The sequence below is a fragment of the Chenopodium quinoa genome, unplaced genomic scaffold (genome assembly GCF_001683475.1).
Source record: "Chenopodium quinoa cultivar QQ74 unplaced genomic scaffold, ASM168347v1, whole genome shotgun sequence".
Classification (NCBI taxonomy): domain Eukaryota; kingdom Viridiplantae; phylum Streptophyta; class Magnoliopsida; order Caryophyllales; family Amaranthaceae; genus Chenopodium; species Chenopodium quinoa.
Genome location: NW_018743920.1, coordinates 3,859,384 through 3,880,172, shown reverse-complemented (window position 1 = coordinate 3,880,172; position 20,789 = coordinate 3,859,384). Strand labels below are relative to the sequence as shown.

At 35.8% G+C, this 20,789-nt stretch overlaps 3 protein-coding genes across 4 annotated transcripts; 2 read left to right on the top strand and 1 right to left on the bottom strand.

The window, feature by feature from the left end:
- Positions 1 to 862: 862 nt before the first annotated feature.
- Positions 863 to 7,322, bottom strand: LOC110688003 (15-cis-phytoene desaturase, chloroplastic/chromoplastic-like). Its single transcript, XM_021864666.1, has 14 exons — positions 6,879 to 7,322; positions 6,638 to 6,770; positions 5,320 to 5,408; positions 5,008 to 5,065; positions 4,648 to 4,803; positions 4,031 to 4,179; positions 3,776 to 3,895; positions 3,384 to 3,597; positions 3,130 to 3,232; positions 3,002 to 3,049; positions 2,504 to 2,549; positions 1,632 to 1,819; positions 1,383 to 1,545; positions 863 to 1,263 (listed from the first exon to the last, which is right to left on the bottom strand). The coding sequence occupies exons 1-14, from the start codon at positions 7,059 to 7,061 to the stop codon at positions 1,204 to 1,206; spliced, it is 1,710 nt and encodes a 569-aa protein (XP_021720358.1). The 5' UTR covers positions 7,062 to 7,322; the 3' UTR covers positions 863 to 1,203.
- Positions 7,323 to 8,034: 712 nt separating this feature from the next.
- LOC110688002 lies at positions 8,035 to 11,360 on the top strand. The gene is made up of 4 exons (XM_021864665.1): positions 8,035 to 8,208; positions 8,928 to 9,110; positions 10,772 to 10,898; positions 10,999 to 11,360. Exons 2-4 carry the CDS (start codon positions 8,947 to 8,949, stop codon positions 11,077 to 11,079), a joined length of 372 nt encoding a protein of 123 aa, XP_021720357.1. The 5' UTR covers positions 8,035 to 8,208; positions 8,928 to 8,946; the 3' UTR covers positions 11,080 to 11,360.
- Positions 11,361 to 12,887: 1,527 nt separating this feature from the next.
- LOC110687610 (ATPase 10, plasma membrane-type-like) lies at positions 12,888 to 20,684 on the top strand. Of its 2 annotated transcripts, XM_021864248.1 has the most exons (21): positions 12,888 to 12,953; positions 13,039 to 13,158; positions 13,518 to 13,616; positions 13,729 to 13,866; positions 14,518 to 14,652; positions 14,773 to 14,952; positions 15,479 to 15,685; positions 15,825 to 15,944; positions 16,413 to 16,532; positions 16,621 to 16,743; positions 17,070 to 17,174; positions 17,730 to 17,874; positions 17,960 to 18,121; positions 18,505 to 18,743; positions 18,827 to 18,859; positions 18,999 to 19,080; positions 19,312 to 19,470; positions 19,564 to 19,739; positions 19,811 to 19,990; positions 20,098 to 20,228; positions 20,308 to 20,684. In XM_021864248.1, exons 1-21 carry the CDS (start codon positions 12,888 to 12,890, stop codon positions 20,402 to 20,404), a joined length of 2,817 nt encoding a protein of 938 aa, XP_021719940.1. In that variant the 3' UTR covers positions 20,405 to 20,684. The 2 variants fall into 2 exon arrangements, with proteins under 2 accessions (XP_021719940.1, XP_021719941.1); XM_021864249.1 differs by lacking the exon at positions 12,888 to 12,953 and having other exon boundaries at positions 13,048 to 13,158; positions 19,312 to 19,476; positions 19,570 to 19,739.
- The last annotated feature ends 105 nt before the right edge of the window (positions 20,685 to 20,789 follow it).

Here is a 20,789-nt window from a genome sequence, read left to right as displayed (position 1 = left end):
CTTGATACCAAAATCCCAAGATTCAATGAACTATACATGTTTGAGATTGAGGATGATACAATGCTATAGTTTAAGGGAGATGTTTTGCCTAAACAATGGCGTTACGTTGAGATTGCTAACATATTAGAGATAATTCTACCCTTTTCCTTTTCATTAAAGTAACATCATTTTCCAAGTTACAACACCAAGAAATGCCAATCTCATGTAATTAAAAAACCATAATTTAGCTAAAATTGATAGATTTTGTTGAGATTGCAAGATTGGGACCAAAAATCTCTAGATCAACATTCTTATAATTGTGAAACGAGTTAAGTTTCCAACTTTCTTGGATTTTGTGATTGGTCTCTATGCAATGTAAGTCAATGTTTTGTTGTACGGTTAAAGAGTCAAATTTAAGTAAACAGCTTGTTATTGTTAGTAAACCATCAATATTTGTTGGGCGAGGATGCAAACATGTGACTTAGGTCATGTTCGATTTGCTTTATTTTTGTTCTGTTCATATTCGAGTGATAAGTCATGTATCTTTTTTTAAGGAGTTTTGTTTATTAATCTCTTTTTCTTTACATTTCCGTACTTTAATCTAGTTTTGTTACTGTAGTTTGTATTTTAAATTATGGATACTTTCATATTATAACACATCTAACAAAACCCCACATAGCTATGTTTTTTTCACAAGTCAAAAAAAATGTTATGTAAATAGTGCCCAAAGGCAAAACACGTCAAACAATATGAAAAAAACTTATGTGAATAGTGCCAAAGTCAGAACACGTCAAATAATTAAAACGATTTAAACTAAGTATGGAGTATATAATTTAGGGTTTTTTCTTTAGTTTGATGAAACACAATCTATGTTTGACACGTGTTGGGGTAAAGTGGGCATATTGCTAATCAAATTACAAACATCAGGAAAGTGACATTATTCAGAATTTCTTCCCAACCCACAAAAATTTCCATATTGATGTCGAGTTGCTACTTACAATTTATCAAGTCACATATGGAGCATGTACATGTTTTCTCTAGACTTAAGCTATACAAATATCTAGCAGAATATTCAAGGGGTATTTCAAACAAGAACTTGAAGTGGTACCAACATACAAAGTGTAGAAATTTGTTTGAGTTGTTGAATATCGATATGAATAATCAGGTCACCAATCCAAATCTTCAATGATGTTATAAATGGCGAATGTCAAAAGTATTTCAGAATCATACATTGCCAGCTCCGGCCAATTCTCTTTGTGCTCGAGCAGCAAGCAACTCGTAATCCTGCATACGATAACAAAATAAGGAATATTTATCATCAAAATGAAAAAATATGCATTTCTGAAAAATAAGACTGAATACATGATCACTGTGATTAAGGTGTTTCAGGAAAGCCTTATTACCTGCACAATAGCCTGTGCACAAAACTTCCCAGATAAAACAGCTCCTTCCATTGAAGCCAAATATTTTTGTTTCGTGAAATCACCAGATAAATAAAAACCCTCTATAGGTGATCTTTGCAGCGGCCGACAAGGTTCACAATTTGGAACTGTCTTATAAACAGACCTATAAAAGTGACAGCAGTTGTGATAATCCAGTCAGGAATCTCAGGATTAAGAAACTATCAAATCTTATATTTATTAATCACTCACCTTGGAGTCTTGACGACATGATATTTGAGGATCTTAGCCTTGCTCCCATCAGCTGCAATTTCGTCAGGGAAAAGTTTGGCAAGTTCTTTCATTGTTGCCTCAATTATATCAGTGTCACTGCGAGCAATCCATTCTTCTGCTGGTGCAAATACCAATTCCAACATAGATTTATTTGGATCATAGTATTCCTGTACACACCAGAAAGAATAGATGAGCATTGTGGGGCATGAAAACAAAAGGAAAGATAATAAAAATGAGGGATAACTTTTCAGCTCATACAATCAGAGGTCTTGAGAGAAGTTTATGGAGTATTTATCAGTGAAAACAGTTGTTCCATAATACTCCCTCCGTCCCATAATACTTGGGACGTTGGGGTGGACACGTAGTTTAAGAAAACTACAAGTGGGTCCATTTAAAACATTTGTTTATTATATAAAAGATTCTCTTTTATATTTTTATATTGTAAGAAAACAAAAAGTGAGAGAGGTGGGGGTAGTGAGGAGAGAGAAAATGTAGGATTTAATTGGATTTTGGGGTTTGTGGTCCCAAAGAGAGTATAGGATTATATTTTTATATTAGTGGTCCCATTTCCACTTATGGGATTAAGGCTTTGATTGATTGATTGATTGAGTAAGTGGTCCCATTTCATATACAGTATCGTGTCAAGTATTGTGGGACGGACGAAAATGGTAACTGTGTCAAGTATTATGGGACAGAGGGAGTAACAGTGAAAACAATCTCAGGGAAAAAATTTAAAAATAAAACAAACTAAAAGGATATCCATATATATTGATCAAATCAGATTTGATGAAAACATTACAATTTACGATGGAGACAAAACAGGAAAAGAACATAGACAGCGTAATGCTCACCTTGCATGTCAATGACATATCAGCATAGACACTCAAAATATTACTCCTGCAATGGCAAAGATCAAAAGTTAAGAGAAAACTCTACACATGAGTGCAAAACAAAAATCAAGTAAACAGTAAGGATCTTTAATTATCTACACTTCCAGTAAGCTACTTCGTATATCATATCCAACAATGAAGTTATTCAAACACAAACAATTGCTAACAAAAGAAATTCCAGTCATCCACATCAAAAAAATAAAAAAGGTCTTTCCAAAACCCTGAATTAAATACACTGCAGACAGGGATCAACTAACAGGCCTTATGTCCAAACTCCATAGAGAAAAATCAGTTCATAGATGGTTTAGTGACTCCTTTCCCCGATTTTCATGTTAGTGGTTTAAAGGGAAAGAAAAAGACTAGAAACAAGGCAAGCATTATAAGTGAAGGGGAAGGAATAAATGAGAATATTTTCATGCTCTGACAAGAATATGGTTTTGACAGTGAATCAGGTACAACCTGCTAAATAGTAGATGGTCGTATGTATTCTTCAATTTTCTGTCAAACCTGCAAGCAGTATTAGTTTAATGTCAGTCTACATAGTAAAGGAGATCATACCCCACAATATAGAAGTAGTTTTAACTAACCATATGTGAACATTAATGACTGGAACTCCTACTAGTTTATCCAACTTTTTGAAGTACGATATTTCTTTCCATTCATCAGGTAGAAGCAGCTTCAGGATGTCGACTGACAAGGAAATTAAAAAAGGTATATCAGAAATCATCATAATTGCGATATTTAGTTTCATCAGAAGTTTGTCTCAGCAAAGGAACTTGCGATTCTGTTGCCCTGAAGCTTGCTCAGAACCTGATAAATTTGATGAAGATGAGAAACAAACCTGGAGCAGCAGAGACATAAGCATCTCCTCTAACCTCTTTTCCATTAGTTAGCAAAAAACTATCTACAGTTCCATCCTGAGCTAACTTTATCTTCTGAAGACGAGAATTGAGTCGCACTTCACCGCCAAGTGACTCTATATGCTCAACAATAGGCATGCACAGCCTTTCCGGAGGATTGCCATCCAGGAAAGCCATTTTGGAACCATGCTTCTCCTGTTGATGTCACATCATTTTCATATCAGTTTTTAGAATGCAGTACAGGATTCTTTTATGTCACATACTTTCTTGCTAAAATTTCTCATAATTTGTATAAAGCAGTTTAATACGAAGTATGTCTTAATGCAAACAAGAAATCTGAAAATCTAAAGCGGACAATGAAATGTACTCATACCTGCAAAAATCGGTTCAGAGCAATCAAGATACACTGCATCGAAAGTTCATCAGGATTTATGAAGTTCAATGCCTTTGACATGGCAATAAATACTTCATCAGTTACACGATCAGGTACACCCTACAAAATTTTCCAAAAGATTTTCAACTCTTGAAGCCCTCTGCAAATTCAAAATTTAGAACTAGACATACAATAATCAACAGAACAAAAGGCAATTATCAAATGAGTCAGTTTTAAATGATTAAATTTTCCTACTTGCTTCCTCATCCACTCTTGGACACTCAAACCATCTTGTGCCTCAACATACGATTGTCCACCAACCATTGCAGGCAAGAGACCAATAGCAAACTTGATTTTCTCTGGCCAGGTAAGCATTTCATTATTCCTTAAGATTGCCCATATGCCTGCCAAACACATTAGATAATACCAAAACAAATTAACCTCACTCATGAAGAGTGGTTCACTAAAATGACTTAGATATTTGAACAAATGACTACAGCAAACAAAGTCAATTGGTAACAGACTGACAGGGGCTTTCATCCCCCTGAATATAGATAGTGTTGATAAGAAGAAAATTTTCAAGTATCTTCTAGAATATACATGAATAATGGTTTTTGATATAGTTACCCTTTTATATGTGGAAGCATATGGAGTTTTTGTTTCACTTTAACAAATATTACTAGCCTTACAGATTACAGTACTTATACTATCGATTTTAAGGTTTGGTTGGTCTAGATGCTTTAGAGCCTGTTGAACACAAATCTAACCACAGGAAAATTCTTGCTAGGAGCCCAGGGAAAGGCATTAGTTTTGTCTTGATTTGGGTCACATAGATAGAGAGTCGGCTTGGAAATTATGATCAGCAAACTTACCATTTAATGGTGCAGGCAGGACTTCTTCAAAATCAAAGCGGCTAAATTCACCAGGCTTGCTAGGCATTGCAAAAATCATTGAGTGCTCCTTCCATTGTAATCGGTCATTAATACCTAGCTCTCCAAACAGATTCTGTACATTTGGATAAGCCCCAACTTCAAGAAAATATGAAGATATTCAGATCAATTCGACAGTTTAACAGTAGAAATTTGTGCCAATAAGACCAGAATAACAGTCAATATTTTCCAAAGTTAGGACACACATCCGTGTTACCAGAGAGAAAGGAACAGGTAATACAATATTTTCCATTACGCGGGGGAAGGTTATCAGGGTTGATTGTAAAAATAGAATACACTTACAGAATATATGTAGCCCTGTTTCATACCAGTCCCCATCCTTGTCTTTCCATGCCGCTATCTGTCATGCAACATACGATTTATAAGCACCACAAGATTTACTACCAAAATTGCACACTACAATAATTCGCTCGGCACATGTTCTCAAGTCCATCCTGAATCCTCAACATTTCAAATCAAAGCATGTCATCTATGTAAAACTATACAGCCAAATCGGAAAAGCTTTTCCATCTGCTTAACAAACATTAATCGGGAAGAGGGGAAGCACCATATATTATTGAAGCTGTAAAACTACAAGCACAAAATAGAACCCACCTTCCCACCCAAAACATCTCGTGCTTCCAGCAATATGGGTTTGTGACCTGCATCTGCTAAATACTTTGCCGTGGATAGACCAGCCAAACCTGAATCCAACGAAGTATGAGAACTCAATTTGCACATCAACATCTCAATGACAACAGATGATTAAATCTATAATCCATAAAATGGCATAAATATATTTACTTGGTTCCTATCCTCTCTGCCAATCCCTCCCAAGCTGCTATTTCTCTCAATAAAAGTAGAGTTCTTGAAACAAAGTGCCTCAAAACTCAGAAGAATAACGTACAGAAATCATCTATAGTTTCCACCAATGAAAAAAAAAACTCCTCTTCCCACATCTGAAGTATTTGTGTTATTCTATGAATAAAGATGAATTAGTATCACCAAGACATCCCCCCTTACATTAAGCAATGCAAGGAAGATTTCTCCTAGAAAACTTTGCAGCAACAAAAATAAAAGATATGTTGCATGATTGAACCTCTTCTACAAGCTTGTGAGACAAACTATTCTGTTCATTCACCTCGTGGTAGAAATCGACAACGTAATTCCTCTTAACAGATGTGTATGAAGCTTACTGCAAAACCTTAGGACTAAAGTTTATGTAACTATATTTGGGTAGGATTATTAACTATATTGTGTAAACAGATGGTTAGATCAGTTGAAGGGGATAAAAGGTGTAAAGGGAGCATCATTATGATTTATGATTATGTTATTTAGCCATTTGCTTAAGCCACTGAGAAAAACTATCTCTTGTGACAATTGCAAGAGTTGTGATACATCATTTCTGAGAAATTAGAAACACGGTACGAAGTATTATTTGGAGAACAAGATTAAGTATTTGCCAATTGGTTCTTGATCCCAGAAACTTGAACAATACACCAAATGAGAAAAGCTCGTACATTGACTCCAGTCTTTAAACACAAAAATGTTCATGTAACCTTCTTGAAACCAAACCCTCAGCATATACATTGGGATCAAACTGATAATCCACGACAGTTCGACCATTCCTAATTAAGTTACTTAGCATATAGAATCTGGAAAGACCAGTATACAATTAAGCACATCTCTCAAAATTCCACCTAAAAGGTCTCATTCAACCATAACCTATACATTGCTCATAACCAAAACTCTACCTCAAAACCTCTATCTTTTACACTCAACATTTGATAAACAAGTTCCACAGTTCATTATATCTAAAACCTAATGTTTTTTCAACAAACAAATGAAAACAATAACCAATTTGCTTAGCAACATGCAATTGTACAGGATTATAAACAATGAACAAAGCACGTAGAGGGATCATTCGGCTCACCGGCACCGGCAATTACAACTTCTAATGGCTTCTTCGGACGGGGAGAATTCCGAAAAGTCGAAGACAAGTAAGCAGCTTCCAAGAAATTCGCTGTATTATCAAGCTCTGGCCTTGGATAATCTACACAAACAACCTGTATCAACCAAAAATTACATCAATTACTCAAAAACTCAACTATTCTGTCAAAACCCACAAAAATCAACCTTTAAACAATGAAAAACAAAGAAGAATGCATGTAAACCTTTAATGGGGAGTACCCAATTCTTTGCTTTTTGCCAAATTCTTTGCTAAAACTGCAATTTCTTACAGAATTACCCATAAATTCACTACACCCAGATGAAACTGAAGTGGGGTTACTCAAATTTCCCAAAAGAGCATATTTTGATGTGGATTGTGTAGCAAAACTATATCCAAGATGACTCATTTTCTACCACACTTTTTTCAATCAAATTTGTTTTTTTTAATGGATTTTGGTGTAAAGGGTTTATAAAAATTGAGAAGCAAAGAAGGCAACCTAGATTTCGGAAGGTATTAGTGGGTTTAGTGGTTTATGATGGTGGCCATTGTTGTGGGTGTGAGCTGCGAGGTGCCAGCTGAGGTAGGAGAGAGAAAGTGGGAAAGGCCGAAATGGTGTTGGTGTTCGTTTCGGTGTCCACACATTTTGCGGTTACTACGTTAGTACGTAGTGCATTTGCGAAATTACGACAGGCCCCATAGTTAAATTAAAACCCCGCAACATAGGACAGTCTTCTTTCAAGATTGAAATTGGATGATGACAATTTTTGCGTAATAGTTAAAATTAAAATAAGCAATATTTTATATATTGTCGGACTACCGTTTGTATCTTGATGTTTTTACCTTATGATAGAGGGTACAACCAAATCTATTTATTTAACCATGTTATTTGTGATTTGAAATATAGTGAAATGGCGAAGCGCTAACTTCAAATGCACATATCTCTCAATCCAGAACTGATCTGGAGGTGATATAAGTTAGAGTTGATGACTTATTTTAAGAGCTTTCAATAATAAGTCATATGCCAATTTCGATAGGAAAGAGAAAATTGGTCGTTTAACGAAAAATTATCGAAGTTGAAAATTCTTCTGACAAGTACTAAAGTATTATGAAAATAATATTATCATTTAACAAAGTGACAAAGGGGGTGTCAAATTTTATGAACAATTGCTTCGACAATTTTACACGTACTTTAAACCATTACCTTATGTCACCTTTTATGCAATTCATTTATAAACAATTCAATTCAATTCAAAAAACCCAAAATTCAACTACAACAAAGCAAACAAAGCAAACACTAATCGATCTTGGGTTCATGGGTTGAAAGGTTTTATTTTTAACGAGGGTTGCAACCTTAAAAATGGTCTATAGTCTTAAATTAACAAAAACAGGCAAATAATACTCCGTACGTTAAACCAACAAATTGCCCCAAACAAGAAGAGTGACCCAATTTATGCACTAAACTTCTCGCATATTCCAAATTATCAAATTAGACATCAAAATCACGACCCCTTCATCAATCACCTCATTCAATCTCCCGGCGTTTTACTGTTAAGGTACTATCATATCTTTTCTTTGATTTCTTTCTCTTATCTTTGTTTAATTTCCTATTAAATTCTAATTTTGTAAAAAAAATTTGCACTTTCATCTTTAGTTTTCCCCAATTTCTAAATTCTGCTACATATGATTTCAGTTGCATTCAACTTTATACATTTTTTTTTGCCACACATTGTAAATTTGCCAAATTGCTGATTTTGATTGTGGAAGAATTTTTGTACTTCAATTTGATTCAAATGGAGCCATATAGAGCTGTGATTGCTAGTTTATCTGTTAATTTTTTATTTGGATCATGTATTTATATTGTGATTATGATGAATATTGCTGATTAGGGCTTAGTTTTATGAATTTTGATTCTTTAAGATAATCCCATTTTGATGTAATCAAACCCAAACGAACTAAATGTTGAATTGAATTGTACCCGCCTTATTGGCTGAAGTGTTTTTCAATGCATTTGTTAAAGCTTGTTTTCTTAGTATACCAATCAATTGCAAATTAGAGACATACAATAGGTTGTCGTTTTATCCGGTTGCATGAAGGTCTATTTATTACAACCAGTTGTAGCTTCTACTAAAACTTTTATTTGAACAGATTCCGGTATGTGTTTTCCATATGTTTTAGCAATATATATGTAAGCTCTAGTTTCCTTGAGTAAATGTCATTGTTCAGGAATCCGGAAAATGAATTTTTTGATTTTTTTTTTCCCCCTGAATTTCAGGTTCATTGGAGGGAGGAGTATGGTAGCAGTTGATACTTCGAAGAATGGAGCATCCTTTTCGAGTTTCCAGTACTCAGGATTGAAAAGATTGGGTAGGAGGAACCCGTTTTTAAGATATGGGCTTCCTCTTATTTCCCTGACTGTGTTTGGGACTCTTGGCCTTGGTCATATGTTGCAAGGGAGGTAAATTATTCTTACTACTCTCCGTTTTTGGTTCTGAATGTGAATTCATTGACCAGACCTATTGTATCTTTTGAACTCCTAAATAAAATCTTACCATAAATTTTTCTAGTACTAAGGTAGGGGGTTTGGGTGTTATGTAGGTTGGTGACAAGATTGAGATGAGTGTAGTCTCGGTTCTTGAGTGCTGGTCGTGGCTGGTTTCTTGGATTTTTGTTTAGTGCATGGTGAGAAAATGGTACTTCTTATGCCAGGGGAAGGTAGCGAGTGTTATGCTCTGCGGTACATCCCAATATAATTAACTTTAAATTTATTTGAAAACCTCATTATATTTCAAGAAATTGTCCTTGAACATGCCCTTATTTCTAAAAATAACCTGGTATATGCTGGACTAAAATGGATTTATTACAAATCCAGATTAATTTGTGGGATCTTCTCTCAGCAAATTAAAGTCAAGGGCATTCATGTATCCTAACTTGCTTGATTTAGAAATTCCAAAGAAGAGTTATGCAGGGTAATAATCCATTTTACATCATGCAAGATGGGTGTTAACCATTGTACTCCCAACTAGAGATAACCTAATGGACAGAATTAGAAGCGCTTCTTTGAAGCAAGTTGAGTCACTTTTAAATGTGTTATTTTAAGAGATTTACAGTGCTTTTGATCTGAATAGATTTCGAATTAATTGTTCTCAAAGAATAGACACACATCTCTTCCTCTCTCCTTCTGTCTCCCAACCCGCTTTTCTTTGTTCTGAGTTTATTAATTTTGGTGATGGTTTGTGGTGTTTGGGGTAGCTGCTTCCCAGTTACCAATCTGTCCATCCTATTGGTACTTGACTAGTTGACCTTGAACTAACTAGGGCTTTTCTCTAATTCTACTCTTTAAAATGATAAAACTCTTATGGACTTGAACTTGTGGGGATTGTATTTATAAATTCTCCCTTGGTAGGCTTATGGACTATAGAGTTAAACCTGTCTACACAGTAGTATGCTAAAGAAGTGACGAAGTTTACTTCACTTTCCTATTTAATAACATTTCATTTATGAGTTTGTTGAAGCCTCCTAAAATCCAGTTCTATACTTCAATTTGAATTTGGGAATTTTAACTTTTGAGAAAGACAATCATCAATTTTTTTGGTGGGGGGAGGGGGGTGTAATAGATTGATATCACTCACACTAATAACAGTAAAATAAAGAAAAAGATTGGTCCTTTGATTTAAGTAAATAATCTGATTTTTGGTAAATTAATTTATAAAGAAGAAATAAGAAAGATGAAAGCTTGACTATTGATTGAAAATGGCAAAAGGTTTACAAAAGATAGGTTTAATTGCTTTAGGCTATTTCTCTCCAATAGTGAGTTTAGCTTACAACTCTCTTACAATGGCTTTAGGCCATAACTCTCTCAAGGGTTCACACCAAATTTCTGCCTATCCCTCTCTTCCTTTCTATTTATTTACAATTTCTAAGATGATTCTAAATGGTTTGTCTTCTTTTGTGCCCATGTAGCATCTCTTGATTCCTTGCATAATTTCCCTTATGTACTACATTTGATGACTACTAACATACTAAATTACCCGTAATACCCTCCCCTAAGTTCATTACAGGGGGAGGGATTGTAAATAGTAATATGCAATAATGCTGTTGCTCATATATATTTTTCAGTAAGGATATTTCCAAAATAAAAGATGATAAAGAGTGGGAAATCATCGAGGAACGAAAAGCTCTTTCCAGAACTGGACCTGTTAATGCATACAATCCGAAAAAGATTTCATTAGAAGAGGAGCTAAAGGTATGAGTCTCGTTTTATATAGTTTAATATTTATTTATCATAAAATGTATCCATTGAAACCTAGGGCGACTTACAGTACTATTGGCTTTGGACTTGCCAGGCATTTCAGGAGAAAGTAGATATAAACAGCTACGAATACAAGAGAATCCCTCTGCCCAGTGAAGGCAAGTCAACTAGATAAAGCTTTGGTATCCAGGTTTAGGCAGCAGCAGAAGCATGCTTTGCGTGCCATTGCGTTTTTGTTCACTTTTTTGGCTAAACCCGCAGTTCTTGGGTCACTGTATATGTAGTGAAAATGTAATCCTTATTTGCTTTTTTTTGGCTACTAATTAAGATATCTGCACTTTGATTCATGATACAATGTGCAATCAACATGAATGGAAGAGAATGTGTGTTATTCACAGTTGTCGAATGAATCTCAATTTCTTAATTGATGGTGGTTGTGAAGGAATCTTTCCGGTTTGTAGGCTGTCATGAAGGTTTTAATATCTATGGTATTTATCTCATTTTGCATATTCCAGAGAGAAGGGGCTTGCCTCTTGGGGCCAGAATCCAGATATTTTAGTAAGAGTACAGGGAGCTAAACAAAAAATGATGAGTTTGCTAGATATATGGCATATTCCACCAGATGTCTGTTTCGAAAAAGAAAGTAAAATTTCTTGCAAATTTTTTAATATTGAAGTTATATGAAGGAAGATGCTCTTTGTTAGAAGCTAATACACTCAACATTCTATAAATAGAAGAAATTGATCACCTAGGCATGTGAAACTTCAAACTGTAGTCTGGAAGGCTGGAATTATACAATCTATGAACAGGGAAACATAAAGATGTTGGTCACTTAATCCGTTAATCGTAATTCTCAGCATGTTTTGCTTGAGTGAAAATTTACGGTATAGCTGATTAGGTTAGCAACATTACTATGCAATTCGGACATAATTTACTGAGCTAAGCTGGCCTATGTAATGCGACACAATCCTGCTCCTGAGTAACTCTACATCTTATTAGAGGGTTATCCTGCAAGGTTAAAACAGAATAGACCGTTAGGTTCTGAATGTAGGGGCTTTGATGGTTTGAAGGGCAGTTGTTGTCTCTGATGATCTTCCACCCACCAGTCAAACATTATTCAACTTCAGAGCCCTTTACAAAAATGCCATCCAACTTTCCCCTCAAAATCCCACTTTTCTCTACAATAACCACACCCACTTCAAGTTGTGCTCTTGCTCCAAGTTCAAATTATACGGGTTTCCAAAGTGCTTACACAAGTAAGTTTGAATATTCATTTTGATTATCTCAAGTTATCATTAATATTTCAGGTTATGGGTCATAATCATATTTTAATTGTGTTTGTTATGAATTAACTTATGTAGCCCTTTGAAATTTTCCTTCTCCTTCCCGCCTTTTGCGTTTCTTGGTTTAACTTTAACATATATGCTGATTGCTTCTAACTTTTAATTGTGTTTATGATTGTGAATTCAACCATTTCGAATCAATGCATGCTTGTATTCGAGTCGGTTATGTACTGATGTTCCTAAAGAGATGACATTTTGATGAGTGAATTTCAGAACATGGAGGTAGTTTATATGGCTTGATCACTTCAACTATCTGATAGCAGCATCAGTGTCTTGGACCATTATTATGGCTGGCAAAGTGGTGAAATTTTTTCAATTTAGTACATCAGCACTTTTGTGATTGTAACTAAAAACTAAGTTAAGTTTGGATTGTAGATCACATTAGTCAGCATATAAGTAGTATAATTTTCTGGTTGCAATTATGATTTGCTTTATCCATCATTAGTACATGCAACCTTTACATGATGGCATGCATTTCTTGTCTCCAATCAAGGAAGAAGTAAATAGAAGATAATTCAAAATGCGTATTCAAAAGCTTGCCTAGGGACACTTGCATCTGCTTAGTTACAGTGGAGCGGAGCCTGCACATATAATTTGCCAAGTAATTGGTTTTTCAGGTCCGCAGGCTGTATTTTGAGTTATGGCAGAAGGCCTAAAGGAGCCACTCCTAAATCCTCAGGAATTTATGAGAGATGGGATTGATTTGGTAAGTTTTGATTAAAAACATGTGTGGTTACCAGATTTTGACAACATTCTGATCCTATGTCGATTTAAAAAATGTGGTTGAACAGGGTCGTTTACCTATGGAAGAAGTTTTTGAGCTATTGAAAACCTCACAAAACGGCCTTTCAACTCAGGATGCTGAAGTCCGCTTGAAGATTTTTGGACCCAATAGACTTGAAGAAAAGCCGGTATGTTTAAGGGGCTGATATAGGTCACAGGCCATGACACTCTCCCGTTTTGTGACAGTCTCTCCTTTTGGAGGTTGTCAAAAGACTGTGTAGTGTTTACAAGATTGATGTACAATTCTTAGAATTTCATATTAAGGAGATTTTGATGCAAAAGACATTCAGTCAGTATTAGAGGCACAACTAATATTTATTAGTCATGCTTCTTCTACATTTAAATGAAACCAAGCATATAATAAATAAGGTATTAAAAATAAAATGATTAGATAGATTCTTGAGAATTGAAAAGCATCAGATAACCAGACTTCTTTCTACTTTATGACAATGCAGTCTAATAGGACTATAGTTTCGTCTTGATTCAGGAGAACAAAATATTGAAATTTCTTAGTTTCATGTGGAATCCTTTGTCATGGGTAATGGAAGCTGCTGCTGTGATGGCACTTGTCCTTGCTAATGGAGGAGTAAGTTAATCCAATTACTAATGTTTCTCATATTTCTGAGTTTATCTGATATTTTGTGTAATTATGGTCATTCCATCCATCTAATCATCAGTCTGACGTGTATGTGCTTCAGGACCAAGGACCAGACTGGCAGGATTTTGTAGGCATCATGTGCCTACTGCTCTTAAACTCAACAATTAGCTTTTTGGAGGAAAACAATGCAGGGAATGCTGCTGCAGCACTTATGGCACACTTAGCTCCGAAGACAAAGGTGTCTCATTAACCCAATTTTTTGAACTAGATCTTCTCTTGTATTACATAGGTGCATTACATTCTTAGTAAACAAAACCAAGCACTTGATTCAAGTACTGATTCTGTAGAGATCACCACCATGTTAGCTAGTGTTGTTATGCCCTAGGGAAACTATGTTACAGAAGAAATAATGTTCGCTTCATCAAGCAAGTTTTGGGAAATTTAAGCAAGATTTTGATAGAAGAGTGAAAGATCAAACATAGTTTCCCTAGGGCTTTTTCAAGATTGTTTAGATATGTCTCTTTATATGTCTCTTTCTCTTTGTATGGTATTTATCTCCAATGCTTATAGTCTTTAATGCGATTACATTCTGTCTGCCAGTGTTTCCTCAAACACAAGTCAATTAATGCATTATATATGTTACTTTGCTATCTTTCTGCTGTAAAAGCTTGTTATTGAGAAGTCAAACTTCCTGGATATTTTGTTCAATCTAGAATTTATATAGTGCCTTCCTTTTAATCAGGTTACATTCATCTGTTCATCTTTCTTCGTTGTCTATCATTTGATGGTTGGAACTCTTGCAGCTTACTGTGGGTGAATCATCTGACAGTCTGTACATTCAGTAGCTTATGTAGAATAAAGATTATATATTCACTACCTTGTTATACAGGTCCTTAGAGATGGGCAATGGCAAGAGCAAGATGCAACTATTCTAGTTCCTGGAGATATTATTAGCATAAAGCTTGGTGACATCATTCCTGCAGATGCTCGTTTACTAGCAGGAGACCCTCTAAAAATCGACCAGGCAAGTACTTTACTGATCCTCTCTGTACTTTTATTATGTGCGTGTCTGAAAGCTCTTTCCAGTCCTTATTTGATAATTCATACTCTATTTTTAAAGTGAACCTGATGGCATTTTCTTCAGTCTGCTCTTACTGGGGAATCTTTGCCTGTCACGAAGAGAAGTGGTGACGAAGTGTTTTCAGGATCTACATGCAAGCATGGAGAAATAGAATCTGTAGTAATAGCAACTGGGGTGCATTCTTTTCTTGGAAAGGCAGCATACTTGGTGGATAGCACTGAAGTTGTTGGACATTTCCAGCAGGTAGATGAGCACTGAAATATTATATAAGCCACTTCTCTGCTAACTCGTGAAAATCTCTGCTCTGTGTAAGACCCTGATGTTGCATAGTTAATAAACCTTTACTTTACTCTCCCAAACCAAATGATTGAATCAAGCATTTCAATTTTCAAACTTTTAAGAATTAAGTTCTAATGCTAACCTAATTCATGGTTTTTAGATTACTATCATTTGCTGCTTACAACATTGTCAGTTTCAACTAGAAAGATTGTGGAGGAGTTTCCTACTACTTTTGCATCCCATGAAACTGGTGAACTTATGTGTTTGATATCAAAGTCTCTAAAATCCATTTTACTGTAGAATTTTTATAACATTTATTTTGAGATAAAGACACTTTTTTTCTGTCCTCATCCTTGTTCTTTGGAATGGACACTTCACAGTAGGCTAATCACGCCGTGACACTTTTTTAACTTCTAACTAATTGAACTATGAACAAATATATTATCACTTATCCAAATCTTGGTTATTCTAAATCATGTGTTGCTTGCAGGTCCTTACTGCCATTGGGAATTTTTGCATTTGCTCCATAGCAGTAGGAATGATTATTGAGATCATTGTTATGTTCCCTATTCAACACCGTGCTTACAGGAGTGGGATAAACAACCTTCTTGTTCTATTGATTGGTGGAATACCCATAGCTATGCCAACAGTTCTGTCTGTTACACTTGCAATCGGTTCCCATCGTCTATCTCAACAGGTGTGCTCTCAGATAGAGGGGACAAATTTGAAAAGGGAGGGAGGGGGGGTGTATTTTAGACCTATCCTGTGGATTGTCAGCCTTTTTCCAATTGCTGTATTATACTGTGAAGGCCTTACGTAGCAAACAAATATTTCAGGGTGCCATTACAAAAAGGATGACAGCAATCGAAGAAATGGCTGGGATGGATGTTCTATGCAGTGATAAAACAGGCACTTTAACTCTGAACCGTCTCACAGTCGATCGGAGCCTCATAGAGGTACTAGAGCTATCTTTGTCAAGAATAACATGTTTGGAGTTCTCATTTCATGTAACAGTGTTGCTGTATATTATCAGTGACACATCATGGTGCTATTACACTGCCTGGTGAAAAATATCAGGAAGTTAGTTGGCACATCTAAATCTTGGTTTATATCAATGGTAAAAGTAAGCAGAAGGAATAAGTTTCATCAGCTTCTTATATCAGTCCAAAAATCATAATGTGATCAGAATCATATTAAAACTCCTTATGCCATTCTTAGAGGTTATGGTTTCAAATTGACATTTAGCAATTCTGCTAATGCAAAACAAATGTGTTGTAAACTGGATGTTCTAGGTCAGATGGATCCTTTGTATACCGAGACTTCTTTAGAAACCTAGTATGGAATTCTCCATGCATAAATGTTGAATAGACCAATGAAAGTAACCTGTTTCTTAAGTTCAAGAATTGAATTGTTCTTTCTGTCAGGTTTTTAACAAAGACATGGAGAAAGACACAGTTATCTTATTTGCAGCGAGAGCATCAAGACTAGAAAATCAAGATGCCATTGATGCTGCCATTGTTAACATGCTTAGTGATCCAAGGGAGGTAAGAGATGACATACCTTAAAACCCATTTTTGTGCCTCAATCTCCATGTACTAGTATCACCATTATCATGCTTAACTTTTCTTGCAGGCACGCGCAAACATCCAAGAAATTCACTTCCTGCCTTTTAATCCTGTTGACAAACGTACAGCTATAACTTACATAGATAGTGATGGTAAATGGTACAGGACCAGCAAAGGAGCCCCTGAACAGGCATGCAACTCAAATAAAATTAATTTCCCTGAATTTTCATGTGCATTGTTCTAAGTAGCTAAAATCAAAGATCATAGTCCCCAAATTTGCAATAAACATAGCAGGATCTGTTAGAACTTGTGATGTTATAACCACATCAGGTTATATCAAAGTTGATAAAAGTATGCTTATTGATTCAAGTACTAAATTGTTTGAGAGTATCTCCGATGATAATGCCATCATCACTTATTGCCTCGCTTTGCTAGATAAATAATAATTTGTGATCAATTGTGCAACGATGATGATTTGTCACTATATAGGCCACCCTCTGTCTTTTTCCTTTCCAGATTCTAGCTCTCTGCCAAGAGAAAAATGAGATTGCTGGAAAAGTGCTAGAAATGATTGACAGATTTGCTGAAAAGGGATTGAGGTCTCTTGCAGTTGCCTTGCAGGTACAGATATCCCTGATATCCCTCTTTTCTTTTTGTTTCTCACATCTGACTCAAGAAAATTTCTGAATTATTTTTTTTAAAAAAAATTTAGAACTATTTTGTGATGCTGAGTGTTTAGTTGATGAGTTAGTATCAAGTTGTTCTTAGTTCAATCTTCAATCAGGTCTGTAATAATTCTAGTATTAAATGCAGATTGGTGTATAGAATTTTAAAGTGAATGATTGATATCCAAAACACTTTCCACTTCTCGTAGAGCTAAAATTTTCACCATAGAGGCATAAGGGTAATGTTTGATGTATTAGTACAGTTGAGTTTTGAGAATATTCATATCATATAACAACGTTGGTAAGATGTGATTATACTAGTCCTCTCAGACTAGGTAGGGGTATTGCTGCTAACATCTTGACCTCCCTGGTCTGGTAGTCCCTGTATATGGTGGAATCCATACTGGATTGTCATTTCTGTAATCATTTTTGTGAAGATGTAATGATTCGCACTTCTTAATTGTAGCCTCTTAAACATAGACACTTAAGAATAACTTGTTGCAATTTACAGGAAATTCCAGAGAAAACAAAGTCAAGTCCAGGAGGCCCTTGGATGTTTTGTGGACTGCTACCTCTTTTTGATCCCCCAAGGCATGATAGCGCTGAGACCATTCGAAGAGCTCTTAACCTTGGAGTTTGTGTCAAGATGATTACAGGTATCTTTTGCATTTCATTCATCCTCTATTTTTTCCCTTCCTTGAATGTTTCACCTTATACTTTTTATCCAATTTCCTGCAACAGGTGATCAACTGGCAATTGCAAAGGAGACTGGTCGACGACTTGGTATGGGAACTAATATGTATCCATCGTCATCACTGTTGGGACATGACAAGGAAGAAACTGTAGCCCTTCCAATAGATGAGCTCGTTGAAATGGCTGATGGCTTTGCCGGTGTTTTCCCAGGTTAGTCTTGTAGATGAATCAGCAGTTACATGCAATATGTCGATGTAAGGAAGTAAAGCTGGTACAGGGAAAAAACTGTTGTTTTTCTCCAGCATAACATGCATTTTTATCTAGTTAAGAATTCTCGAATCCAACTAATAATGCCAAATAATTTAAAAGCTAAATCTGTTCAGAAAACACCAATTGGAGTAAAATGCCACCCCCCCCCCCCCCAAGTATAACTGTCTCTATGTCTGAGTCCTGTTATATTCTTGAATTCGAATTCATGGTGATTCATGTCAAAGAAGAAGCATTAAATATTAAAAGTATTTGGTACAAGTATAAGTTCATTATCTTTCACCACTGGCCTTTTGATTAATGCTGTGACTGCAACTGGCTTGCAGAACACAAGTACGAAATAGTGAAAATTCTGAAAGAAAAGCAACATGTTGTGGGAATGACTGGGGATGGTGTGAATGATGCACCAGCCTTAAAGAAGGCAGATATTGGAATAGCAGTGGCAGATGCTACAGATGCTGCAAGGAGTGCAGCTGATATTGTACTTACAGAACCCGGCTTAAGTGTGATTATCAGTGCTGTCTTGACTAGCCGGGCCATATTCCAGAGGATGAAAAACTACACAGTTAATTTCTGTTTTAAAGAATTATGTTTTGCCTAGTATTGATGGATTATGTCTCACTGGTAATTTTAATTTAACATTTTCAGATATACGCGGTCTCCATAACCATCCGCATTGTGGTATGTTGGATTCTCTGACCCCACCACCCCCACCCAAAACCACCAACTTCCCCCAAACAACTCCAACAAAATACTTTGTAAAAGCTTAACTTTCTATTTAATTATAAGACAGCTAAAAAAAGATGTTGTCCTGTTTCAGCTAGGCTTCATGCTTTTGGCCTTAATCTGGGAGTATGACTTTCCACCGTTCATGGTTCTGATCATAGCAATATTAAATGATGGTAATTCCTTCTGATTTTTTTTTTTCCACATCATTTCTGTATGATGCTTGGTTATTTGTTTCCAATCACTCCATCTGGCTGTAAGACTTGAAAATATTACGGAGTATGTTTTATGACTTCTAACTAATCCTCATTGTCATTACCATCAAGAAAACACTGGACTTTTTAATTCTTTTCTGCGGGACAGTTCCTCCCTTAGCCTTAATTCCTGTACATCTAACTTCAATGCAGGAACCATCATGACCATTTCCAAAGATCGTGTCAGACCATCTCCCAGTCCTGACAGCTGGAAACTTTTTGAGATTTTTGCAATTGGCACTGTCATAGGGACATATCTTGCCTTAGTCACTGTGTTATTTTACTGGGTTATAAAATGCACAGATTTCTTTGAGATAATAAATGGTTACTGTATAGAGTAATGCAGACATTTGAAGTTTTGGCTACTTATATTCCTCATGCTTTTATACATTCATCAATTTTAATAGAAGCATTTTGGTGTGAGCTCTCTATCTGGAAACTCTGAGAAAATCTCATCTGCTATGTATCTGCAAGTTAGCATTATCAGTCAGGCCCTCATCTTTGTTACTCGCAGTCAGAGCTGGTCATTCCTGGAGAGACCAGGAGTGCTTCTCATGTCTGCATTCGTCGTAGCCCAACTGGTAATTGATACATTAAACCTTTTAGCCTTTTCCTTGCACATAATTCATAATTTTGCTCCTTGCATTTTCAGGTTGCCTCATTGATAACAGTTTATGCTAACATTGGTTTTGCTTCAATCAATGGGATTGGATGGGGTTGGGTTGGTGTCATATGGCTATACAGTCTGGTTTTCTATTTCCCTCTTGATATTATCAAGTTCATAGTCCGTTACGCTCTAAGCGGAGAAGCTTGGAATCTTTTATTTGACAAGGTCAGGATCTCATTACTCATAGGTGGACTTTCTTATTTATTTTTGAAAAGGAGAAGGCTTTCCCTCTATTTATCTGATTTTATCATGCATTTTTGTGTTTTCATCAGACTGCATTTAGTTCTAAGAAAGACTATGGAAAGGAAGAGTGGGAATTCGAGGGTGAGGAGCAACCTGTAACTCGAAGACGGAGTTGTAGTCTGATTGCTGAACAGGCCAAAAGGCGTGCTGAGATAGCTAGGTCTTTAGTCAATTTCTTATATTCTTAGAGACCCTGTACTGTTTTTTTAGCTTTATTAATGAGACCCTGAAACTTGCAGGTTACAGGAGTTTCACACATCAAAAGGACATGTGAAATCGCTTATGCGTTTAAAGAACTTGGATCTTAGTTCATTCTCATCTGCACATACAATCTGATATGCCATGCAAAATGCAAACATACGAATTTTGGGTGAACAATTCTGCTTGCATTCGCTTACATGAAGATCAGGAATGCTTTCTAGAGTAGTGTTTGAAAGTACCCACATTTTGAATTCAGAAATTAATAGTGCATGCTCCAGAAAGCTTCTCTGAATAACATAGATTCCAGTTTATAGAACATAATCTGTTGTTGTCGTTGTTTAAATATGACTCGTTCTTATGGCTTGTAGACCAGAGAAAGTCGTTATGTAATTGCCTTACAAGTTATTATGGTATTTATCGGGTATCTGTTATGAAACTGTCATGGTTTGAAAAAGGTTTGACACACAAACGAATTATCCCAAGAGGTTAAGATACTCCGTACTTACCCACAAAAACGAAC